General features: G+C 36.7%; 1 protein-coding gene across 1 annotated transcript; it reads left to right on the forward strand.

Moving 5' to 3' along the window:
• The first annotated feature begins 1,493 nt into the window (after positions 1-1,493).
• CDC16 (cell division cycle 16) lies at positions 1,494-24,997 on the forward strand. Its single transcript, XM_055702312.1, has 18 exons — positions 1,494-1,669; positions 3,869-3,923; positions 4,847-4,944; positions 5,458-5,496; positions 6,354-6,494; positions 8,389-8,548; positions 9,187-9,281; positions 9,918-10,051; positions 11,729-11,808; positions 13,361-13,410; positions 14,110-14,183; positions 16,473-16,598; positions 17,217-17,369; positions 17,959-18,022; positions 19,691-19,752; positions 21,905-22,040; positions 22,654-22,744; positions 23,848-24,997. The coding sequence occupies exons 1-18, from the start codon at positions 1,622-1,624 to the stop codon at positions 24,111-24,113; spliced, it is 1,872 nt and encodes a 623-aa protein (XP_055558287.1). The 5' UTR covers positions 1,494-1,621; the 3' UTR covers positions 24,114-24,997.
• The last annotated feature ends 181 nt before the right edge of the window (positions 24,998-25,178 follow it).

Below are 25,178 nucleotides of genomic sequence, written 5' to 3' on the forward strand. Positions count from 1 at the left end.
TGGAGGTCACTTCCAACTCGAACCCTTCTATGATTCTATGATATCTAAATTCATCTTGTTCTCCCTGAGTTCCTGCAGTTTTCTGTCCTGATACCTCATGCTGAATAGAAGCCACTGAGCTCTGATGAGTTACATTGCACCTGGTCTAAAAGGGAAACATGCTACTTATGGGCAAATTGCGGGCTCCACTGCTCAGCAGTTTTAAAACGTATTAACATCTTGTTCAAACATCTTTTATTGTACATAGAAAGATCCACAAACTGACAAATACATATGCTGTTAACCATACTAATTTCAAAGAGCTTTTAAACCAACAAATGAGAGTGGTGTGGTAGTGCTCATAACAAGCCACAGGTTTTAGAGAGCTGAAGGTACAAAAGCTTGATTGCATCCTCTCTTCTGCCATGGAAGCTATTTGGACACCTGAAGGTGTCTTTAAGGAAGTTGAGCATGATGATAATGCTCACTAGGTAGGACTGTTAGATCTAAAGAAACTACTGTCAAAAGGATTAGTTTCTTCTGTATGTGATCTAATGGAAAGATGAACAAGGATTTTGCTTTCCTCAAGATCTTGGTTATCAAAATGTGAAAAAGTAGCAGACCTATAAATGCAGTTGAGTAAAAAAAAGCAAAATAAATCTATGCTTTACTGTAGGCATAAAATGAGTACCTGCCATCTGCAGCACACACACTAAACAGTGCCAGAGAAGCGCAAACCCCGAAAGGATAACACAGTGCAAGATGAAAAGCTGACCTAACTAGTAACAGGAGGAAATCACTGAAGTCAGTTTTACCTCAAAGTGCAGCTACTGCAGATACATCCAGAGAAGGCACGTGGATCCGTTTGTCTCAAATGGATACTGTTTGCTGGCACCCAGCTGCCATCTTTGTGGCCTTCCCCACACTTGACTCTGACATGGCTTTTCCTTCTCCATCCAAGCAAACACAGGTGACTGCTGCTCTTGTACCAGGCATACCCGCTCATAGATGTGCTGGCCAGCATCTGAATTATTTCAAATCAGGCATTTTAATGCTTCACATTACCAGTTTTTCAGCTGACATTTTTCAGCAGTGTCATAGTCGGTAATGTTTCCCTAATCTGGGTGATACCAACAATGACTGGGCAATGAAGGACTTGCAGAAAACCTCCTGACACACCGTCCACCATCACTGCAAAGTCCTGAGGAAATCTGCTCACCTCAAGGCCGCAAGTAGTCAAGGGGGGGTGGTGGTGGTGGTGGTGGTGTGTCTCAGGGCAATGGGTCTCTATAGGGGCTCTCACAGAGGCAAGCCTTTGCCTCAAAACTGCGGAGAAGAGTCTCGGAATAAATTTATCGGGGGATGGACTGCGGAGAAAAGTCACAGAGTAAATTTAAGGGGGGCACCAGCCCGCTCGGTGGGGTTCCCCCTCCACCGGCGGCTGTCAGCGCTCCCGGAACGATGAGCTCTGGGCGCTGTTTCTGTGAGGGAGGCGGGGAAGGAAGCGGGGGCGGGTTTGAGTGCGGCACCGCCGGGCTGGGCGCCTCGTCTGGCGGGTGGCGGAGAGGCCGGCGCTGGTGGCGCGGTGGGCTTGGCGTCTGGGCCGCCTCCCCTTCGCTTCACCCTCAGGCCGGGTGGGAGGATGAACCTGGAGCGGCTGAGGAGGCGGGTGCGGCAGTACATCGACCAGGTGAGGCGCGGGCTGGGGTTTGCTGGGGAAGGGGCGGCTGGCCCGCCGGCTTTCCCCCAGGCCAAGCCCCTCTCGGCCCGGCTCCCGGAGGGAGGGAGGCCTGGGGTGGGGGGCGGGGGGCAGCAGTGCCAGCGTCTGTAGCCGCGGGGAGGGAGCTAATTTTTAATTTATGCCCCGTTTGCCCTGGAAGGGGAGGGAGCGGGGGGTGGGTGAGGGGTGCGGGGGGCCGGAAGCGCCGCCTGGGCTGGGAGCGGGGCTTGCGGCCGCCTGGGAGCGCGGCGGGGGGTGGCGGGGTCGTGGTTTCCTCTTCGTTCGTTCGTTCGTTCGGAGAGCTCGGTGTGGGAGCGGTAGGGCCGCTGTGTGGCGAAGGCGTGTTTGCAGGATGGCCACCTCCCGGGTTGTGCAAGTCGGGCTGTGCCTACTTGGTGGCTGGAGATGCCGCCGCGCTGACCTGCGGCGCTGCGGGCGGCTGTTGCCGTTTGTTGATGGGTTCAGCAATTATGTTGCTGCAGGGCAAACAAACAAACAAAGCAAGAGGAAAAATGCATTAATAAATTAGATTAAATATAGCATGGAACTTTGCTGCTCTGTTTCTAGTTCAGACCCTTGGTATTGACATCGCTCCTGAGAGAAACCCATCCCTTCAGTTAGCACAGGCATTTGGGTGTGTGGCCAGCGAGTCTGACTGAAAGATTGATCAGGGACCCAAGTTAATGTGGCGAATTTTATTTTATTGTTTTGCTGTACTCATTTGAGTTAAACTGGTTCACCAAGCTGCTTTGCCACACAGCTATATCGGCACTGGTGTGGTTCTGAGGAGGGGGCATCAGGAGGAATGTGGGAGTGCTTCTTTGTGTAATATAGTCGGCTTGTAGCACTGTAGAACTATAGAAGTGGTGTAGAATTTAACAGAAAATATATAGTGCCCTGTAAACCTGGATTATGTCTCTCTTTTGTGCTATTGAGAGTTATTTAAACCTTAGTTCTTGTAGACAGCTATTACATATCTGGGGGTTTGGTGGTTGGTTAGTTTTTTGGGTTGGTTGTTTTTTTTTTTTTTTTTGCTTGGGAGGGTGGTGATGGTGATTTTATTTTTCTTGGAGGTGCAGATTGAAACCAAACTATTCTCTTGCCACATTTGCTGGGCATTCTTAATCCCCATCAAGGAGGAAATGTGGGAACACAGGATAGAAGAGACCCCTTAGGTCATGGAGCATAGTGCTTTCTGAGGACTAGAGTGGCTCTCAGTGTGTGTTTTGGTAAAGTCTGCCAGACCTCTGCTCTAAATGCATAGAACAGTCTCTAAGGTTTACATGTAACAAACTGAAGCTGTAACGTTGCAGGAAAGAGCAAAAGTGATTAAGGCTTTTCTAGTGTTACAAGTCCTTTACCATGGCAAGGTATCTGTTAAATGTCCAGCAGAATCCTGGGAAGCATATCATGTCTCATAGCATGAAGGGTAGAAAGGAACAATAGTAGCCCTTGCTGATCTTCTTAGAGAATAATCCCAGCCAATTCAACGAGATTTTGCCTAGAACCCCAAATCTGATGCAATCTTAGCCGAGTTAGTGGGATGGATATACCTGCAAACTCTGCTTCTATTGGTTCTCTAGTTGCCACTTGTTTTCTCTATTTCACCCACTTCTCCTGAACTGCAGACTTAACAGTGAAACTGTATATCTAGGAATAAGGGCAGATTCGCATAGGGACTGTGGTTTTGTGTGAGGTTAAAGCATCTTGACTGGAGCATGAAAATTTCTTAAGCAGAGATCCTGCTGCTGAAGTTTCCTGAAGTAATTTGTATGTCCTTTTTTTATACATAGTATTCTCTTTCTTCTAAAATGTAGCATTTATTTTAACTGGAAGGGGGGATTCTTGCTACTTTTTCAGTGATGGCAAATCAACTAGTGACCTATTTCCATACTTAGGTGGTGTCTACTTTTTGGTCAAAGATACCTGCATTTTACTGGGGAAAAATTAACAAACCCACCTTGAATTATTTTTTTATGTCCTTTAGAAGTTACAGTACTGGCCCTTTAAAACTATTTTTTGAGCTTATAAAAATCTCAAATGTATATCACTGTTCATTAGAGACTACATGCATAAGATACTAAATGTGAAGGATATACAGTGTATTTCAAAATAATACAGGAAGGCGAACCCCCCAAAAATACTAATTATTTCTGTCATCTTTTACAGCAGCAGTATCAAAGCGCCCTGTTTTGGGCAGACAAAGTAGCTTCATTGTCTCATGGTAAGTAGTTGCTTTTTAAATTTTTATTAACTTCTTTCTGATAGTGTTCAGTTTTGGTTTTGTTGGTGATTTTTTTAAAGCTGTTTGGCTAAATACTGAAGTTCTGAGTTTGGTGTAAGGGTGTGAGTGCTTTTCTGTGATCTCTGAAATGCCATTTTTCCAAAAAGAACAGAGCCAATCTTCCTTCCCTTTTGAACTCCGTGTTAAAAGTGATGATTGGCCAAACCTTAAGGTTTGCCTGCTTTAAGGGACAAAAAGAAAGAAAAAAAAAAAGAACTGTGAGTGTCAAGGTTGGTTTCCTACAGGATTCACAGTTGCTCTGGGTGACAAATAGAATGCAATTTTATGGAGTGAGTTGATGCTGGTAGCCTGTGTCTGCCTACAGCTGTGGTCCATTTACACTTCTTAAAATGATTCTAGGAGCTTGATCCCATGAAAGCTTTGGTTGCCAATAAAGTAGGAGAGTACTAAATTGTGCTTCTGCAGTCATAACTTCAAGCTGCAGAGGTCTAGCGCTTTCATTTTCACTGTTGTTAGGTTCCCACTGATCTTTTTTGAGAGACACAATTCTGGGGTTTTTTTCTGCCCTATGTCCAAGGGCAGGGTAACCTACAACTGCTACTTTTTTAGATCTGTATCACTGTTGTGTCCTCATAACACACCTCTGGTATGAGATTCTTTGTATTCACTGTCTGGTGCACTATCTGATATCTTTAAAGTTAGAATCTGATTATTTTTTCATTTTAATCTCTCACTGATGGATAGTCTAAGTTGCTTATAAACATACATATGTGTATATATAAAAAATATGACTTTGTAATCTGATAGGATGCTGGAGTGGGGAAAAATACTTTTCTAGGGAAGTGGAAGTGTTTAAAAATACGTTATAAATCAATGGTTTATAATTTGTTCTTTTATTTTAGAGGAACCACAAGATATCTACTGGCTGGCCCAGTGTCTCTACCTAACAGCTCAGTATCATAGGGCAGCACATGCCCTTCGATCGCGTAAGTTGGATAAGGTAAGTCATCTTCGTCAAAGACTTACTACTGTTATTACACTTTTAAACCTTTTCTGCAAACCACAGTGACTACTTCACCATCAGAGGATAAGATTTATGGGAAAATTAATTAAAAAACCTGCATGATGTAGTTTATCTGAACCAAGTGTAGTCCTGTGTTCAGTCAGCCAGATTGAAAATGTTGGCCCCAGATAGGGTCACAGAAAAGAGAAGGTGTCCAAGGATGTAAGTATAGCAGGTATGGGAAGGTGGAGTGTCACTTCAGGTGTAGTTGTTTGAATTGTCTTTCCGCTCTGCTAATGAGTGGTGAAGACAAGAGTGAAGCAATTGTCTTTTGAGAGTTTAATAGTAGTGAAAGTGATACAGACTTAGTCATTTTGGTCAAGAAAGACTTTTGGAGGTGAGAGGGATGAAGCCATACAACTGAAAAAGGAGAGGAGCAACATGGAGTCCAGCAGTGTAAGTTAACTTGCTCTGTCTTTATAACTAATATGTATGAAACGTCTCTTTCAGTTATATGAAGCGTGTCGCTACCTTGCAGCTAGATGTCATGTGAGTACACGTTTTAACCTTTATTGGTGACAAACCAAACTAAATAAAAGATGCATCCTGGGAAGATTAGGTACCTGACAGGCAATGTAGATGTCTGTGTTTGTTGGAATAACATGCTTAAATTTTGCGACAGTTGATTTCATTCTTTAACCTTCAGTATGGTTGCTGGAGTATCTGTTGTGCTACTGTTCTGAAGAAATCCCACTGACCTTTTTTTTTCCAGGAAAGAAAAATACTCCTCTAATATTTTGTGGGGAAAGCACATGAACCACTTTTGTCTCATGTCTTCATGTTTACATTTTTAATTGGTTGGTTGTAGTCTGACCAGAGGAGATGTGATTTTTGGTTTTATAAGTATAGTTTGGAGCTTTATACCTCTGTGTAAAATGTGATACATAAATAGTAAAATGTAGTGCTTGCACAGGGCAATTGAATCAATTAATAGATTGATTGATTGTAGATTAATTAATAGATTGATTAATGGTAGATTAAATGTAGACATTTGAAATAGAATAATGTGCTGCTTTTTTCTTTTTTTTTTACTTTTTTATTTTATTTTACTAAAACCCGTATTAACTTTTTTTAGAAGCATATCTTCTTCTGTGATTGCATAATGCTGAATAATAGATTTTTCTGTAGGTGTTAATTCCATAATTTTTTGGATGACTAGTAAAATATTTGACTGCAATTATAAAATGACATATGTCCAAATAAGAATATGCATGCATGAAAAACCTGCTGATAAGCACTGGTTGTTTTAATCTGTGCCTTTCAAATGTGACACTGTGTTTATTGGTGCTTTATGTACAGATGTTTCAAATCCCATCCTTGTTTTTTACATCCACATGTTTGGCTAGTATGCTGCAAAAGAACATCAACAGGCCCTTGATATTCTTGATATGGAAGAGCCAATCAACAAAAGACTTTTTGAAAAGTACTTGAAGGATGAAAGTGGATTGAAAGACTCTACCACAGACTGGGAGATGTCACAATCCTCTGTAAGTAACATTTTTTTAAACAAGTATTTTTATAACTGAGAAAACAATGTGTGAAGTCGGAAAGTGATTTTACTGCTGTATGAATCTGAGACTCTGTTTAAGCTTTCTTTTTTGGATAATGTAATTTTTAAAAGTGATGAATTGTTCTCCTTTTGGTCAGAAGTCATGTGTTAGCTTGCCTGTATGAAAATAACTTGTTCTGCTAGAATGAAGACTGATTTTCAACAACTTCCCATAAATTATTTGCAGACGCTTTGCAGGAAGTTCATGATCTGCCATTGGTTTGTAGTCTTTTAGCTCTATGCTGCTATTTCAGTATTGATAATGTAAACTAACATTTCTTTCAATTGGGCTGCAGGTTCTGAGATAACAAAGCAAGTTTTCTTCTCCTCCAGTTACTTACAATCAAGTATTTCCTTAACCTTATTCTCAGTGCTACATTTTTTAATCGCACTTGAAAATTATGTGATGTGAAAGTAAAGTTTCTGAAGCTCAGTGAAAAAGTTCTATATAGGTGCACAGTCAAAAGGGATCAGTACTGTGTGTAGGCTGTAGAGTCTGTGAATAGTCTTTATTTTTGGAGTTAGGAATTGATATTAGCTGAAACTACAGTGAAGGTGATTAACAGATGGCATGTTCCCTGTAAGACTGAAGTAGCAAAATGGGTTAAATCATCGACGTGAACTGATTTCAAATGCTGGTATTGATGGGCATAAGGGAGAAGCAGGTTAGACTGAAGTTACTGTAGTATACCTTTAATGGGAACATTTAAGCTACCACCGCAAGCAAAGGAAGAAGTCTCTCAACTTTGGCTGTTCATTCTTTCTCCCTGTTTCATGGCACTCTGGCCCAGACAGGTGTTTGTTGACTGATTATTGAACTAAATTGGGAAACTATTTTGACTGAAAAAGAACTTGGCCAAAAAACTCAGCTTTATCAGTCCTTCCCTTCACAAATGCTTGTGATAATATAGTTCACTAATGTGAGGACAGGTTTGGTTTGCCAAAGGAGAGAAGTGGGTTCTGCTTGAAGAAATTTTAGACCAAACTCTTCTCTAGGAATGTGGCTTTTTAAACTTAATTTGATTAGTTTGCACAGGCCCTAGTTCCAGAGTAAGAATGACTGGTCTCTGAGCTGGTAACAATATTATCACCGTAGCAGCCCCTTGGGGTTTATTAGTTGTTAATGCAGCTATAGTGTTATTTCTAGCGTGGGGACTGCTGAGACAGTTGGTCTGTCTGATGATGTTGGTGTGTAACATGTTAACTTTCTCTTAAGTAACTTGCTGGCACTTCTGTGGCCTTCTGACTGAATTAAACACCCATCTAGGGAGTTTTGAAAGGACATGTTAGTTGCTAGACATCTTAGCACAACTTTAACTATGGTAATAGTGATCTTTCACTACTTTCATTTCTGAAACATCTGTGTTTTGGATTGAAAAGAAGAATATGTTTTTCTGCTCAGAGTAGCTGAGTCTATTGATTTGGTCTTTTTCATCTCTGCTGTGGTCATTCTTGTCTTGCATGAAATATGTGGTTTAATAGTCAACAGATAAGTGAATTACCTTTGGAAGTGACGATTTCCCTATGTTGAGTATGAAGGGAATTTAGTATATCAGAGAGCTGGGTGCCAGAAGTAGAAAAGATAAATTCTGCCTCCTTCAACTTATTTCAAGTATGTGTTTGCTTGCTAGTAGATTATCTGAGAGAGCATTCATTTGATTATTTTTTTTAAGGTAGTAGAGACAATATTTTATTTAAAGACAGCACTAGAAAACCGGGTTCTATCATACATGAAATGCTTTTTACTTTTCAGGGAGCCCATTTGATTTGTGCTCAAACCAAATTGCAAATATTGATTCAGTCTTTGACCTTCAGCCCTGCTTTTCCACCAGATCAAGAGCTCTATATGCCTTTTGCGAGGGAAGATCTATGATGCTTTGGATAATAGAACCCTAGCAACATACAGCTACAAAGAGGCCTTGAAGCTTGATGTTTACTGCTTTGAAGCATTTGATCTTTTAACATCGCACCATATGCTGACGGCACAAGAAGGTCTGGATAGCAGTATTTCTCAAATACAAGTAAAACTTAGCTGCTTTCTCACTCTGCCTTTTTCATGGATAAAAATTAAAGCAATACTGCAAGTAACAGACTCGAAAATTTTGAGAATAGAAAATGTATGAAATTAGTGAAAATTCTCATCTGCTCAAACTTACATTTGAACTTGATTTTTTGGCCTTGCAGTGCTAAGAACTAAAAGAAACAAAGTAACCCAGCTGTCCTGTTTGTTAGCTCTGGAAGCTCCCACGCTCTTTGCTTAGCCTGAACAATGTTTTCCCCGTGTCTTCAACTTCACAAGATTTGAATCTACAAAACCCTAGTGGTCTTTACTTAGTTGTAGGAGATATTGGTTAATATACCATTCTGAGTGGTAAAATTTGACATGCAGAGTAAATAAAAACAGTGGTGTTCAGCTATTAAATGTTATCTAAAAGTTTAGAAGAAAAGCCGAAGTACTGAATCATTGATTTCCATAATTAGTAGTATTATCTGTTTCAGTGTATCTGTACTTTTGTCTTCCTTGTAGTTTAGGGTTGAGCATCATAAAATTCTTTGCATCTCTTAAGTTCTTAAAATGTTGGATCTTGCTATTTCTTCTGTAATAACCACTTTTTTTTAAATCCACATAGAAAAAGAACTTCTTGAATCTCTACCTCTTAGCAGACAATGTACAGAAGAAGAACAAGAATTGCTTCACTTTTTATTTGAGAATAAATTGAAAAAGGTAAACCACAAAACTGACTAAAAAGCTGGAGAATTGATTTGAAGTCTTGACTTCATGTGTAAATTTTCTTTGATTCCATTTATTCTGAACACTGGAATAAATAAGGGCTTTGTAGTTTTGGTTATTTTAAAATTTATGATGCTGGAGATATCACTTTATGGGGGTACTATAACAGTTTTGTATAAACTGTTTGTATAACCAGTATTTTCTGGTGTGGTGTCAACTTGAAATTCTGATATTTTTTTTTTAGCTTCATTTCTTGAGAAACTTCTGGGTGGGGAAAAAGAACATTAATAATGTAGCCAAAATGCTATATCCTACTATTTTCAGGTAACTGACAATGTTATTCCAGACTATTTTTCCAAAGAAATGTGAGAACACTGAAAGCCAACTGTATATTGCTTACTGTTCATTTCTGCAGCCTACACTTAAGATGTTGACACTGGCAAGCACCTTTTATGTTCTAATAAAGAAGCATTTTACCAAGCAGGTTTTTTATGGACTTTCAGTTTAAAACGAAGAATTTTAAGAAACTTGGTATTCTTAAGTATTCTTTTAGAACTAAAAATACTAATAGTTATACTATCTAATTTTAGGTTGTTTGTAGTTTAACATACTGTTTCTTTTGCCTTTCAGTATAATAAACCCAGTGAAACACTGATTCCTGAATCAGTAGATGGTCTTCAGGAAAACCTCGATGTGGTAGTATCCTTAGCCGAAAGACATTATTATAACTGTGATTTCAAAATGTGTTACAAGCTTACTTCTGTGTAAGTATACAAAGCAACTTTGAGGGGTTTTTCTCATATAGCGAGGTATAATAAGTATGCCTGGACTTACAGTGAATATCATTGTTCAATGGGTTGACATACATAACCATTTGATACAGAGTTACAGGTATTTAAAATGTGTAGTTTGTGTCTGGCAAGACATACTATTTTTATGACGTGTAGCAGAAATATCCAAAGCAAAACTCCAGCACTGTGCTGCACTTCCCTTCATCCATCCTCTTCCTTACTCTGGTACCTTCAGTTCTGTGTTCTCTCTACCTATTTCTTGGCCTTCAGAATGAACAGGTTTGAATCAGTAGGTTAGTTAGGAAGTATGATTTCTCTGGCTGATTAAAAGTTATGTTAATTTTAATGTGCTGAGTATTGTGTCTCAGTTGTTAATGTAGCCCAGGCATACGCTGCTGTGCAGTTGTGTGGGTCAGAACAACATGGATTGCTTCTCAACTACTGTAAATCTGAACACATGGTTGGGGAGCTATTTTTTCTGCTGGTCTGACAACAACCATTTTAAGAAAATTGTATTTTTATGTATGTAATGCATAGCCTCAGAATATTAGTAATATAGAATAGAAGGGGGGGTTGGTTTTTTTTTTAATAGTAAAGCTTTTTCTTACCAGAAGCAAGCCATCACTATGTAGAATATCCTATGGAGCTGAGTACAGACAAGATTTTTGGAAAGGCTGTAGAGAATGCTGACAGGGTGAATTTAAAAATCTGAGTAAAATCATGATCCTACTGAAATAAATGACTCCAATTAAGTCAATAAAATTATACGAGTGCAGATTTGTTTCTGAAACTTAATTTCCACAGTGTGTCTAGCAGAAAGTGGCAGGAGTTAATGTCTCCTTAGTGGGAGACTATCACAGATGCTAAAACTTGGATATGAGAGTCTGAGAAGTCCATATAATTTCGAAGTTTTAGACTCCCTTCAAGAGAGCATTTAATATACTTGTTTATATGTTCTTTTATACCTCTCATTTGAAATAATTTGAACTCTTTAAAAATAAACTTTTAATTATTTCAAGGCATGCTTCTCAGAGAATGGAGTCATAATGTACTTTTGATTTAAGAGATTCTGTGAATAGATTTTAAGACATCTTTTTCTTCTCTTCCTAGTTCACCAAATGCTAACAAAAAGGGCACATGCCTACATGCCATGTCCTGCATGCAGTCTGTTGTCTGTGAGACTATCATCCATTTCTAAATGCCACAGGAAATAAAAATTTAAAACTGAGCTAAGTATGTTTCCTAAGGCATACTGCTTAGACTTAAGCTCAGAAAGTTGAGGACTATTGCTTGAAAGTTGCTGTCAGATATATGGAAAAGATGAACAGAAACGTTGCTTGCCGTTTGCCGGTTAAATTTGAAGTGACCTGCAAACAAATGTGCATTGTATTCTGTTTTCCTTATTGTATATTCAGCTTGCCAGAATTTTCTGTTATCCTCTTTTGTTAAGTTAAATTAATAGTTATTTTTCTGGTTTTAAGATAGCCTTCTATTATGCTGTTAATAGTTACCTTCTAGTCACAAGTAGTTTTCCAGTGCCTAAAGTGGTAATTAACTGGAACATTACATACTATAAAACAACTTACTTATAAAACATTACAATTTTTGAAATGTGTGTTGCAGATTTTTTTTTATTTTTTATTTTTCCAGAGTAATGGAAAAAGATCCTTTCCATGCAAATTGTTTACCTGTGCATATAGGGACACTTGTGGAGCTTAATAAAGCAAATGGTAAGAAATACAACATTTATTATGAGTCAAAATAAGATTGTAAAGCTTCAATTTTAAAAAAGAATTAAAGATGCCAGGAAACCCCCTTATATACCATTTTAAAAATGACGTATGTTGTTCCTCCTATCTGCAGTTTCAAGAAAACAGTGGTATCCAGAAAAGAAGGGGGTTTCAGAGATGGTAGCAAGGCTGAAGAGGGGAAGTAGTTATGCAAGGAGTCTTCATTCATGATCATGAGTGTCACTGTCTTTTAAGCACTGGGCTGTGTGGCCAGAAAGTTAGTGCGCTACACTGCTTCGTTTCTGTTTTGAGGTGATCTTCATAGAGTGTACTTTTTCTGCTCAAAAGTAAAATACATTAAATTTAACTAGAAGAAACTCTTCATCAGTGTGTATGCTTAGATGGACATGATTATTCTGTGTTAGGAAAAATTCTAGACTCTTCTTGCCTTTGCTGTTGTGAAGGCCTCTTTTTAGTTTAAACAAGTTCTTAATCATGCAGCACCTTTGCTGGGAATTACAGGAATAGCTTGCTTGCAGCTGGGATGGCTTCTGATTTCAGACTGCATATAAACATCCAAATCAAGCGAGGAGCTCGAATGTCTTTAAAATCAATTGGAAAATAGAATAAGGAGCTCATACGATTTGCAGTCTCTCAAAGGATGGTGCATTGCATGTAGGCAAATAGATCATTACGTGTACTAGTACTTCTCAATGTTTAGTGAATGTACTTTCAGTTAACTACATCCGAAAATGTGGCCAGTACTCTTGATTTTTCTTCTGTGTCTGCCTTGAGAAGCATTTTGTAAATAAGCTGGTATTTTGTATGCCAGTCTTCATGTTTGATTTTTCTGAATCTGAGAATTGATGCAAAGTACTCCAGGACAAACTCATCAATTTAAGACCACTGTACTCTAAAGAAATAGAAATTTTATGTACCATAATGCTATTTCTTTTGAAACTGCGTAGGCAATAGAAATGTTATCCTATGTCTGATTACTTCCGTTGTTGCTAGAAAACCTGGAGTAAGTTATTCTAATAACTAGAATTATTATTTTTATTACATAAGTAATCACTTAGAATTATTCCAAGTAGTATAATAATTTATTTGCTTTTGTCCTGTTTTCAGCATATTAATGCACAGGACTCTACTTAGAAATTGATCTAGCCTCTAGTATGTTATACCTTTTAGGTATAGGAAGTTCAGTGGTGGTTTACCTTGACAAGACACATTCAAGTATGATACTACAGGTGCTTATTTTAATGTATGTTAATCACCTAAGTTGTTTGAGAATTCCGAAGGAGTGGGATGTATAGCTGCTGATTTATGTGCTGCGGAGACTTATGGGTTGGGGTTTTTTTTTAGTTAATTGTAAAACTGAATCTGTTTTGAGGCAGTTTGAAGCATTACCACTAAACAGAAAACATTTTTCTTCATTTCTATGTTAATAACATTAGATGTTCTGGATATTTTGTATAGAAAGCTAAAGGGCTTGAAACATCTTAATGTTTTAGCATGTTTTAATTTTATTTTCTTTTTACCCACTATGTAGAGCTTTTCTATCTCTCTCACAAACTGGTGGACTTGTACCCAAATAATCCTGTAAGTTGTTCTAAGCCTTCACTGACTGGTAGTTTTTCTAGGTGAAAGCATCTAAAAGTTGTAATGTAACGATCAGTTTGAGTAACAGAATTCAAAATCCATTTCTGGATGAGCTAGTAAAAATGGTTTGTTCCTTTTATTTTCTATGCATTGTAATTTTCTTAAACCAAGGATCTTTTTTTAAAACAAAGTACCTGTAAAATATATTTGATGTGAGGTATTCACTTCGAATAATAATTTGAAATAAATGCTACAGTAATAAATGTCTATGCCTCTCTGGGCAACCTTTTTCAGTGTTTGATCACCTTCATAATGAAAATTGTTCTCCTTCTACTCAGTCTCAATTTTCCATGTTGCAACTTGCACCCATTGCCTCCCATCCTGTCACTGCACTTCTGAGAAGAGTCTGGCTCTGTCTTCTGTATTCCTTACTATTAGATAATTGAAGACTGCAATAAGCTTTCCACTTAGTGCTCTCTTCATGAGGCTGAACAAACTCAGTTAGAGGTGTACATGCCAGCAGTTTTAGCTTGTCTGTAATATCAAATATAATTTGAAAAGCTGACTGTGATTTCAGTGAAAATGTTCCTAACTTCTCCAATTATAATCTGTTCCTCTGTTTTGCATCACCTCTGGTGATGTTTCACTAAAATCAGTGTGATATACTTAATAATATTCTATTTTTATTTTAATGTATAGGTGTCATGGTTTGCAGTAGGATGCTACTATCTCATGGTTGGCCACAAAAATGAACATGCCAGAAGATATCTCAGGTAAAATTTTTTTCCCCGGTTTTCCTTAGGGATCTGTTGCATGCTTGCTAAACAAATTTCACGATTGTAAGCTCATAAAGTAAACAGAAGCCATGATAAACCAGCTACTACTAAAATATTCCTTTTGTTGACACCCAGTTTTTGATATACCAGTTTAGACCTCATTCATTGAAGTAATTTAAAAATGCAGAGACTTATGTGGAATCTCTTTTGGCAGTCCACCTTCCTCTTATGGGCAGGTGTAGTCCCTGCATTTGCTCATGCTGCCAAGCTAACTATGCCTAGGTGATCAAGCCTCCATTCTTAGCTTAAGGACACTCGGGTGTTCTCCCAGGTTCAGGTTTCATATTTTAAAGGGAAGAGTGAGATAGATGATTCTGACGTTCAGCTGTCCGGTCTAGTTCTTTCTTTGCACAAGCAGCCTTGGACTTACTAGGTTGGTCAGTCAGTCCAATGCTCTTTCTTATAGGTCTTCTGTATGTGTATTGATAATGAACGCTGGGGAGCAGGACGTTGCTGTGAAGTAGGGCATTTGTGTTGGTGCTGTAAGCTTAAACTGAGAAGGTGTAAATCAACCTGCAAGGCTTTCATTTTTCTTCTTCAGATCTTTGTAGACAATATATGTAACGATGGGTTAGTAATTTACACTGTTTAAATGCCTGGTGGTTATGGGTAAACTATTGAAATTCCTGGCAAGTACCAGTGTGAAATTATTCAAGAAGCTGAGTGACATAGGTGGGTTTGGTGGTGAAATAAAGAGCATCTTTATTAAATCTGAAAGCATCCCTAGCCAAGAAGTGTCTATAGATGTGCTAGGGGCAAAAAACCCAAACCAAAAACATCAGAATTCGTGGTAGTTCTGGCAAAGAGGAAAAAGGTCAGGTAAAATTGAAATAGTAACAAGATGCCCACATTTCTTGGAAAAGAATTATAGTATGCAACTGCATGGCTAGGGACAACTATGAGCTAGACAGTAGTTTTTAGAAAAAGGATCTGGAGATATCATGGATAAAAATACAAGCTCCCATATTATTGTTTTGGAGTCATAGGACATCATGCTGGAGCATGCTGAACGGGGTACAAGGCACAGCCAGGCAGTGCCCTGTAACGTGTGAGGGAAGTATCATTCTGGCTGCTCCAGAAGCAAGATCTGAAGGATGCAGATAGCTCCAAAAAGGGTTCCTTCATCTGAACACCAATTAGGACGACGACATTTGCAGTAGAATATAATCCATCTTTTATAATAATAACAATGCTGTATTGTATTGTGTTGCTGTTGACAAGTTAATGTGTGGAGAACTCAAGGTTGATGTGAGACATTCAAATTGAATTCAAGAGAAGGCAATAAAAAAGCATTCTGGAGAAGGTGGCCAAGGAGGAAAGCTTTTGGAGGGATTTAAGTTGTCTAGGATGTACGGTGGGAAGATACAAATGTTCAAATATGTAAAGTTTTGTCCCAGGAGATGGCAAACAAACTGTTCTCTAGGATCTGCAATGAGAAATAACAAATTTAGCTGTGAGAAGCAAAATTTAGATTAAATGTTAGGAAAAAATGAAGAGTTTAATGGTGGTTAAGCAATAGAACAGATTAGTTGTGGAACATGCAGGATCTCTGTATTAGAAAACTTTAAAAATAGATTTGGCACATCTGTCATGAGCTGTTTAGTTATGAATGTCCTTGCCTTCAGACTGAAACAAGAACATTAGAAAGCTCTGTAGGTTATTTTCAAGTCCATCTTTCTGTAAAGATTTCAGGTTGCAGTCTGGATGCTCAGATTGCAGTCTTCATCTTGGAACTTGAGTGACATTTTGATGCACGGCAGTTGTCTGTGCAGTGACAAATACTTTTCATTAAGGCTAGTACACTTATATGGCAGAACTTCAACACACATTTTGACCTAAGTGTTCATTTGCTATTTTGGTATCCTGCTTGTGAAATGTACATTTGCAGGAAAATATTTATTTTGAAATGTATAGCTAGAATTTTGTAATACATTGAGTCACTACTACTTTCTTCTGTATTTTGCCCAATTCACCTATTATATAATTGTTTATGTTCAGTAATACAAAAGAATTCCTGCTGTCCACAAAAAGCAACAGAACTAATACAATGCATTCTTGAAAATGTGTGATACTTCTAAGTGCTGAATGGTTTGAACTTTTAAAATTAACTTTGTTTACCACGGGTCTTAACGGAATATTTTCTTAACATTGCTATGTAAGTAGTCATCTGAAGCAGATTAAATTTAACTTCAGATGTGTTTGCTTGTGACTTGTTCTTGATTTTAGCAAAGCTACTACACTTGAGCGAACCTATGGACCTGCATGGATAGCATATGGACATTCATTTGCAGTTGAGAGTGAGCATGACCAAGCAATGGCTGCATACTTCACAGCTGCACAGCTCATGAAAGGGTATGTCAAAAATGTCACAGTCAGGAAAATTAAAATTAATCCATAAATAGTGTAGAATATTGACCTATATCCCTTTAAACAGTAGGAATACATTTGCAACAATTATCTGGTTGAGAACAAATGAGGAAAAAAAACCCAAATAATTTAATCATCTGCCTTTGACTGCATTGTTTATGATTGCTGTTGTGATTTTTTAAGTTTTAAAGTCAAGATTTATATTTAGGTAATCTGTTTTACCTGAAAGTTCTCTGAAATTTCTGAATCATGTTTGTTGTAACAGGTCAAACTGCTGTATAGTAATAACTTGAACAGCTGTTTCATGGTCTGGAGAAGGTTGTAAAAAAAGTCATGGATTAATCATGTTATATTGCATATAAAGCTATTGCATTTGATTGTAGTTATTGGTAAATGTAATCCCTGTAATTATTACTTCATATTCTATTTGTAAATTAAATATGGGAAGGAAACTAGGGGGAAAAACCATTTAAATCAGCTTTTACTTGAAAGTACGTAAATGTATGCAAACACAGTTGGCATTTCTTTTGTTTGTTTGTAACAACATTCCTGGTAAGTGCATGTTTGGTTTTTTGTGATTGTTTGTTTTGGATGTATTTTCAGGTGTCATTTGCCAATGCTTTATATTGGACTGGAATATGGTTTGACCAACAACTCGAAGTTAGCTGAAAGGTTTTTCAGCCAAGCTTTAAGCATTGCACCTGAAGATCCTTTTGTTATGCATGAAGTTGGAGTAGTTGCATTCCAAAATGGAGAGTAAGCTTGCAAAATACAATCTTAATTATGGTTTATTCTGCAGTGTAATGTGCCAATATATCTGCTAAAGTACTTGCACAGAACCAAAAGAAACTATAGTTCAAGTTTATATGGTGTTTACTCTAGACCCTTGCTTTCTACATTGTTCTTTGTTTAAGATTGAACTAGGAAAGAATTTAATGCTTGAGGAACATGCAGAGATAGATTATTATTTTCTGTGTGCCTGTCATTGTGTAGTGGCATACCTTGAAAAGGCATCTGTCCGCAAACAAGTGCGCGCATGCTATAAAATTTTATACATCAAAACATTTTGTCAGCTCGGGAGGTTCCAAATATATTTTCAAAAAACCTAACATAGAAGAAGTATTTAGTGAATATTTTTGGTTTGCTTCTGATTTTTTAACTTGGTCTTGTTAGTTCTGAGTGCATGCAAAATATAGCCAAATGTAAATTACTGGGTTTTATATCTCCTTTCGCTCATATGATGAGATAATGTCAAAGAACTCTGCCTTGTAATACAGTTTTCTCATACTACTAATGAAAAATCTACTAATTTACTTTTCTTTCCCCCTACCTCCTCAATTCTTAGCTGGAAAACTGCAGAAAAGTGGTTTCTTGATGCACTGGAAAAAATCAAAGCTATTGGAAATGAGGTATTTTTCCTACTAATATGCATGACAATAAATCTGTAAAACTCCAGGAAATTCTGTAATATTGGGTGACAGAATATGTTGTGCTTATTTTGAGATAGACACAATATGATACAAATTTGACTTTGAAACTTGGATCATATACTTGTAATTGAGTATGTTGGGTTTTCAGCTGAGAATCATCACATTATCTTCCATGCTAAATGAAAAGGCAAATTTTCTATATGAAATTAGAAGAAAGTAAGTGTTGACTAGAGAGTAGAATCCTGGTCTCGCACTCAAGTCTTGGGTCTTAATAGACCAATCATTCCTGACCTGAGAGCGGAACTGGGTACACATGTGAAGATGGTTTCTGCCACCTTAAGGTTAGGCATTTCTTGAATGACTTCTACTTTTGTTTGGATGTAATCCTGTAGGTATGGATTTGTTTTCTTTCTACCAGATAGAGACACTGGGTGGAAATGGGTCACAGGATGCTTAACCAACTTCCTGAAAGTAATCAAAATAACAACTGGCAAAAGGTTTGTCAGGAAACGTGCTTGTAGTTCGTTACAACCCTGATTTCTTAAATGCTGGAACACACAAATGCGCTCGCACCTAGTACTGTTCATTTTAGTTGTGTGTCATCATCTCGTCTAAAGAAACACATTATACTAGAGTAACTCAAGATGCCTTAATGAAAACAGTACCACCTTGTGACAGGCTTCTTGTGAATTTTGAAACAGGTTTTCTCAATTTTTAGCTTGAATTCAGTTTATGAGGACACCACCTCATCCTACTATAATTGTTAAAGCATCTCCTATCAAGATAATGAAACTGCTTCCAGAGCACAATAAACCTTCTATGAAGTGGAGAGCACTGAAAAAACTATTATCATGTGGTCAAGACACACATTTACTAACAGAAATTGCGCAGATACTAATGTATACACTCGCCAACATATAAATATGGTTGTTCTGTTTTAGTTAAAGTTGTAATGTTCATGCACGTGCCACAAACTTTGTAGATCAGGGGCGTTTTTCTTGTTTATTGAAAAGTCCTAAATATCAGCAGATCCACAAACACACAAATGGAAATTTAGAATTAGTGGGAAACACCTAAATTACCTAGAGAGAGAGAAATGCTCTTAATGTTGTTATGAATCACAAATTCATAATGCAGTCAAGTCCAAATAATTTTTAATTCCAGGAAAAAATCTTTTAAGGATTTTGGTGGCTCAGATTGTCTTCTGTGTGCCTTGTAAATGAGCTCATATATTTAGTGCAGATGAAGGGGAAGACAGGAACAAGACCTTCAGTATTTATGATTATTTTACAAATACCCAATTCGGATGGTGTTCAGTGCTCCTTGGCTGAGAGACTTCATGTGATTTTTAGCTTAGCAGAAAACAAATGTTGTTTGTTTTACATCCAAGTTTTAATATCGCTGACCCTTTAAAGAAATTTAATTGGCTTTGGGGAAAGGAAAAACTAGAAAAATGAGTTAATTGAATAAATGTTTTTAGCTTAAATATGCGCTTTGAAAAGAACTGAAAATGCTCGTGATATTTTTCTTGGTCATGAATGAATTGCCTTGTTCATTTGTTTGTTGATTGGGGTTTTTTTTAAGCAGACAAAATTCAGTTACAATTTGGGAAGCTGCAGTTATTTGAATTGTTACATTATTTTTCAGGTAACTGTTGATAAGTGGGAGCCTTTATTGAACAACTTAGGACATGTCTGCAGAAAACTCAAGTAAGCAAAGAGTATTGGAGCTACATTTATCTGGAATACTGCACAAAAGGCCTACTTCTCACTTATATCAGGATTATGTACCACATGAGAATAGTGTAAAAATACCTTATAAGAACAAGATTCTGTAAATCAGCTTTTGAATGTAAATACGTTAATTGCCTCCTACATCCAGTGTACTATATGCAAGTTAAAGTACTTAATGTAAAAGCTTTTCCTTAACTATTGATTCTAATTAGATAAAAATTTGGTCATAGGCTTTTAGATCCTTGTATGGGTGTGAATTCTAACTGGATACTGTCCCAGTCTTGACATAGGTGAATATGTCCATTGATTTAATTAACATAAAGGTGGGTTTGTGCCAATTAACTGGATCAGTGTGTATTTTCGTTATTAAAGTGAAATATTCAGTGACGTTAACACAGAAATAAAGTATTACTTCGTGGGTTTTGAGAGCACGCTTCAATACTTAATTTCATATTTTTGTTCTAGGAAGAGAAAAAGAAAGTGCAAAGTACATATGCAAGCTGTAACAGTTTTAACATAGAGAAATGTCTTCTCATTAATTACCTTAATCTGAATCTGATTTTAACCAGTGTTTTGTTTAATCAGTGCCATATCTTTTTTTTTTTTAGTGTCATGATTTTAGTTGTCCAGTTGGTGTATACTGTAATTTTTGTTTCAAAGCTGCTAATGAGAATGTGATTATGGTAGATATAAGTGTACCTCTGCTTTGGCTTTGGTAATAATGGCTTTGTGCTTGAATTGCCAATTAGTTTTAGTTTTCATTATGAAATACAGATGTATAATAGTTACCCCTTCTGCCAAGATCAAACAAAAGGCGCTGCTTCTGGAACCTATTCCTGAGTATAATTGCAGGGGTTTTTAAAATGCTTGTTTCAGTTCTAATTCCTTTTGCCTTTTTTTTTTTTTTTTTTTTAATTTCTAGGCTAAGTTAGTAACTGCTTACGTCACACTTAGGACAACTTACATTCTATTATTTATTCAGATTCAGAAAGCCAGCCTAATGTATTTCTACATCCTTGTAAACCATCTTTCAAGAAAATCAAGTTTAGAATTTAGGCAATGTACATATGCTTTGACAATTTAAAAAATTCTGTCATAATTTACTCATTTACTAATTTACTAATTTTTTAACTTATTTATATGTGTTCATAATACATGATATTGTGCTATTATGAAAAAACTTACTGGGTATATATCTGGTCATTAGCATTATGTGTTTGAAATTTGAAAGCAGTATATTAAAATACAGTGGTAGTCAATTGGTAGTTAATAGGTAAATGCTATGAGTGAAAATAGAATTCAAATCATACGAAAGGTTTGTGTAGCAAGTAAACAGTTGCATAATTTTTCTGCCTCAATTGTTACTTAATGTCCTCTAACAACTTCATGGTTTACTGTTTTGCATAATTTCATTATAACTATAGACATTAAAATTTCTTCTGAATAGACAATTGCTATCTTTAATAACTTGGAACTAGGATGTCAAATGTGATGATTTAATTTCTGAGAGTAATGCCATAATGTATATTAATTGTTGTTTTATAAAATAACAAATGCAATGAGCAGTCTAATTAATGGATAATTTTCAAAGAAAAGGTGGCTGGTACTTGAAAGAAATTAGGGATATGTAAACCTTCTTTTCTGATACAGCAGAGACAGCAGGTGGCAAAATGGATGTGACAAAAGTACTCCTGTATGTAGCACTTAAGGGTTGTGAAATTTCTGCCCAGAGAGCTTTTCTTACTTTGAACAATGAGTGATTTCATCTTGTATTGCTCCTTTGCTCCCCTGGGGAGGAAAATGAAAGCTGCGGAAAGAAAGCTAATGTTACAATAAGCAGCATTAAACATCTAAAGCAATTTACCATAGCAAATTGCTAAGATCATCCCCAAATGGGGCCTAGCTGTATGCAGCTGTTGTGCTACATGAGAGGAACAATGATTTTTCAATTACACTGAAGAAGAAAATTGTCAATATCTGTGAGTCTTTTGTGCGTTCTATTATGTTCAGAGTATGAAGCAATAATTTTTAAGTTCTTGCAGGATGGCGTGCCGCTGAGCTAAGAAACTATAAAAACACCTTTCACCTTGAAGCTTACTAATAGATATTCTGTGTTTAACCCTGACAGGAAATATGAAGAAGCACTGGAATACCATCGTCAGGCTCTAGTATTAATTCCTCAAAATGCTTCTACTTACTCTGCCATTGGCTACATACATAGTCTAATGGGCAATTTTGAAAGCGCAATTGACTATTTTCACACGGTATGTAACTGGCTTAAATTAAAGTGCTGGTCACAGATTCTGTTATTTACAGTTTCGTTCTATTTTGGTTTTGGAACAGAGAATGAACATTTTACCAAGCCTCCAAATTAGTGTTTCTTTTATAATCTTAATCTTTTTTTAAAAAGGATCTTCCTAAGTTTTCTATTGATTAGGTAAAAAATGGCCACTTTGAAAAACTTAGTACTTGGATCCTCCTTTGTTGTAAATTAATTGAATATCATATTTGTCATACAAATTTTATGTACATAAACTCATGCAGCTGAAATAATTCAAAATACTTCCAACTTAAGCCTTGAAGTAGAACCTTTACAATAAGTGCAACACGTTATACTTCATGGTTTGTGAATGATTCTCTGTCTGTATACATACCCTTTTCTGGTTTTGATTTTGTGCTTTGCTTGCTTACTAGTTCAGCCAGTTCATATGACAATATTTTAGTTGTGCAATTTTTTGCTTTTACACTGAAGATTATGCTCTGATTGCATTGGCAAGCAACATAACACACTCAGAACCGTTGTGGACTTAAGATGTAAATGGTTTTATTTGCTACTGAATACTTTTCACTGCTGTTTGGTTTTGGTTTTTTTAATAGGCCCTTGGTCTTAGGAGGGATGACACATTTTCAGTCACAATGCTTGGACATTGCATAGAAATGTATATTGGTGATTCTGAAGCCTACATTGGTAAGTTTCACTTATGTGACTCTTAAGTCATGGAGTCCTTTGAGAGGAGTCTTAGTCTTACATCAAGAAAGACTGTGTACCATTACCTAGTTAACTTACAAAGTAGAGTTTGGTTTTTGTTTGGGGTTTTGTTGGTTTTGTTGGGTTTTGTAAATGGCTAAATGAGTCAGAACTTATCAGTAATTGTAGATGACCACTGTTTTTTGTAAGCATCACAACGGTAAATTCTTACCAGTATAAAGGAAAGACTTTGCCACTGAAGGTCGTGATGGTCTCTTTTACAGACAATACTGATTTGTGACAGCTTAGAAACCAAAGGAAATGGGGAGAAAATAAAAGAGAAATATGGAGTTAGCATGGTAATGCTGCTGGAGAGAGATATGGGCAGAGTGGTTTTACCATGTCAGAAGTCTGCTCTGTGGAGACAGGATAAATTCTCCTGACTCCAAAAATACAGCTTTGTGTATAGTTTAAAAAAAAAAAAAAAAGGTGCTTCATGACAGTAATACATTATATTGCCACAGTTCAAAATATTCTATGAAAAGTTTCTGCCCCCTCCCAACTTTTATAGCAACATATTTCTACTTCAATGAACTTAGTGATTTATCTGTAATGAACACAGTTGATGTCCTGTCAAGTATGTTAATGAGGCTGAAGCCAGTAAAAGCCATCTGTGTGTGCTCTGTTGTTTTTCCTGCAGATTTTTCTTACAATTGAAGCAGATGTTTCTTCTCAATAGTCTTGCTCCATATGTAGTCAGTTAACACATCTGGAAGAACCATGCAGCTGTGTGATATGCATTAATGCAAACCGTGCTGTGTGTAACTTAACAAAAAAAGCCTCTTAGAGAATTGGGAAGGGAACTGGCAATTACTTCTAACAGACTTTTGAATCAGAGTTGTACTACTTATATTGTGCATTTTTTCAAAAAGGAGACTGCTGGATTTTTTCAGAACAACTCTATTCAACTTTAGTGATTAAGCAGCAACAGCTCCCTGTCAGTATGAAAGCAGAGAATTGTAGTAATTTCTGGATGATAGTTTGAGATGCATTTTTTGGGAGTTTTTCATGGGAATAAACTAACGGTTTAACTGTTTTTCTAGGAACAGAGATCAAAGACAAATTAAGATGTTATGACTTTGATGTACACACAATGAAGACATTAAAGAACATAATTTCACCTCCCTGGGATTTCAGAGAATTCGACATAGAAAGACAAACTCTAGATGAAAGTGGCATAGTAACATTAGAGACATCACATCAAAGGAAGAGTACAGATACCAGTCGCTCGTTGGAAGAACCATTTGAGATAGAAATGAATGAAAGTGATATGATGTTAGAAACATCAATGTCAGACCATAGTACGTGACCATAAATGCTGGTAGAGAGCTCATTTTGTCAAAGTGTAATATGTTTGTTTTAGCATTTTTGTTACGGTGTTATACTTTCAAGAATTTGCTATTTTTATATGAATTCAAACTACTACCCTGTACTTAAAGAAGAAATAATGCTTGCCTTAAGGATGATTAAGAAGTACACATGACAAACTATTTCTAAAAAATTAATCATACATGATGAAGTAAAAAAATAAATTTACTTGTTTTTTTCCCTGAACTGTGTACTGGTCCATGTGTCTGCCATCACTAAGACTGTGAACGTTTAAAAATAGTAGTTAACATGGTACTGTTAACAAGTTGTTAAACTGAATAGCCAGTTTAATACAGTATTATTGTGGCTCCTGAGTTTTCATCCTGTCTGTAGAGAATGCTTTCTTAGTAAATAAACAAAAAAATCCATTAACTTTTATACTTACTACTTCATAAATATGTATTCCTTTAAGGAGCAATTTCAATGGTTTTCCATCATTTGACTCTAATCTGGCATACATTAAATTGATGATAAAGCATGTTATTTTGTTATACTTTCTCTTAGTTATTAATTTCAGTTCTTTGTCATTATTCTATATTGCATTACTGAAAGATAATTTAAGAACTGTTTTTGATAAGCTGATTAGACAAACATGAATGGCATAAACATTAAGATAAATCACTCTTTCCCACAATTAGAGCTATTATAAAGTTGTAAGTCACAGTGTACTGCTGTAGGGACCACAGTAATTCTCTTTATACATAGTTGTTTTGTCAATGCAAAGTAGTAACTGAATAATACACATACATGGTTCTTAAAAGTGTGGTATTTTTAAATGTCATTAGTTCACTGAAAAATGAAGAAGTAAAGCATATGCCTCTGAAACAGCAGCAGTGATTTGTTCATCCACTAAACAGGAGATGGGTCTGTTTGCCTTCTTAGTGTGAATGTTGAACTTATTTTGTGTGAATTTTTTCCTTCCTTTCTCTTCTTGCCTTTTCCACATATGTCACACTGTGGGGCTGAAAATTAAGAATGTAATGCTACAAGCTGTCATAATATTTTC

Source organism: Falco cherrug, chromosome 2, assembly GCF_023634085.1.
Source record: "Falco cherrug isolate bFalChe1 chromosome 2, bFalChe1.pri, whole genome shotgun sequence".
In the NCBI taxonomy this organism is placed as follows: domain Eukaryota; kingdom Metazoa; phylum Chordata; class Aves; order Falconiformes; family Falconidae; genus Falco; species Falco cherrug.

Coding starts and splice junctions, on each gene's coding strand:
- CDC16 (XM_055702312.1), top strand. CDS start 1,622: ATGAACCTGGAGCGGCTGAGGAGGCGGGTGCGGCAGTACATCGACCAG. Junction 5,497..6,353: donor ACCTTGCAGCTAGATGTCAT/GTGAGTACACGT, acceptor ATGTTTGGCTAG/TATGCTGCAAAAGAACATCA. Junction 18,023..19,690: donor TCAAAGCTATTGGAAATGAG/GTATTTTTCCTA, acceptor ATTATTTTTCAG/GTAACTGTTGATAAGTGGGA.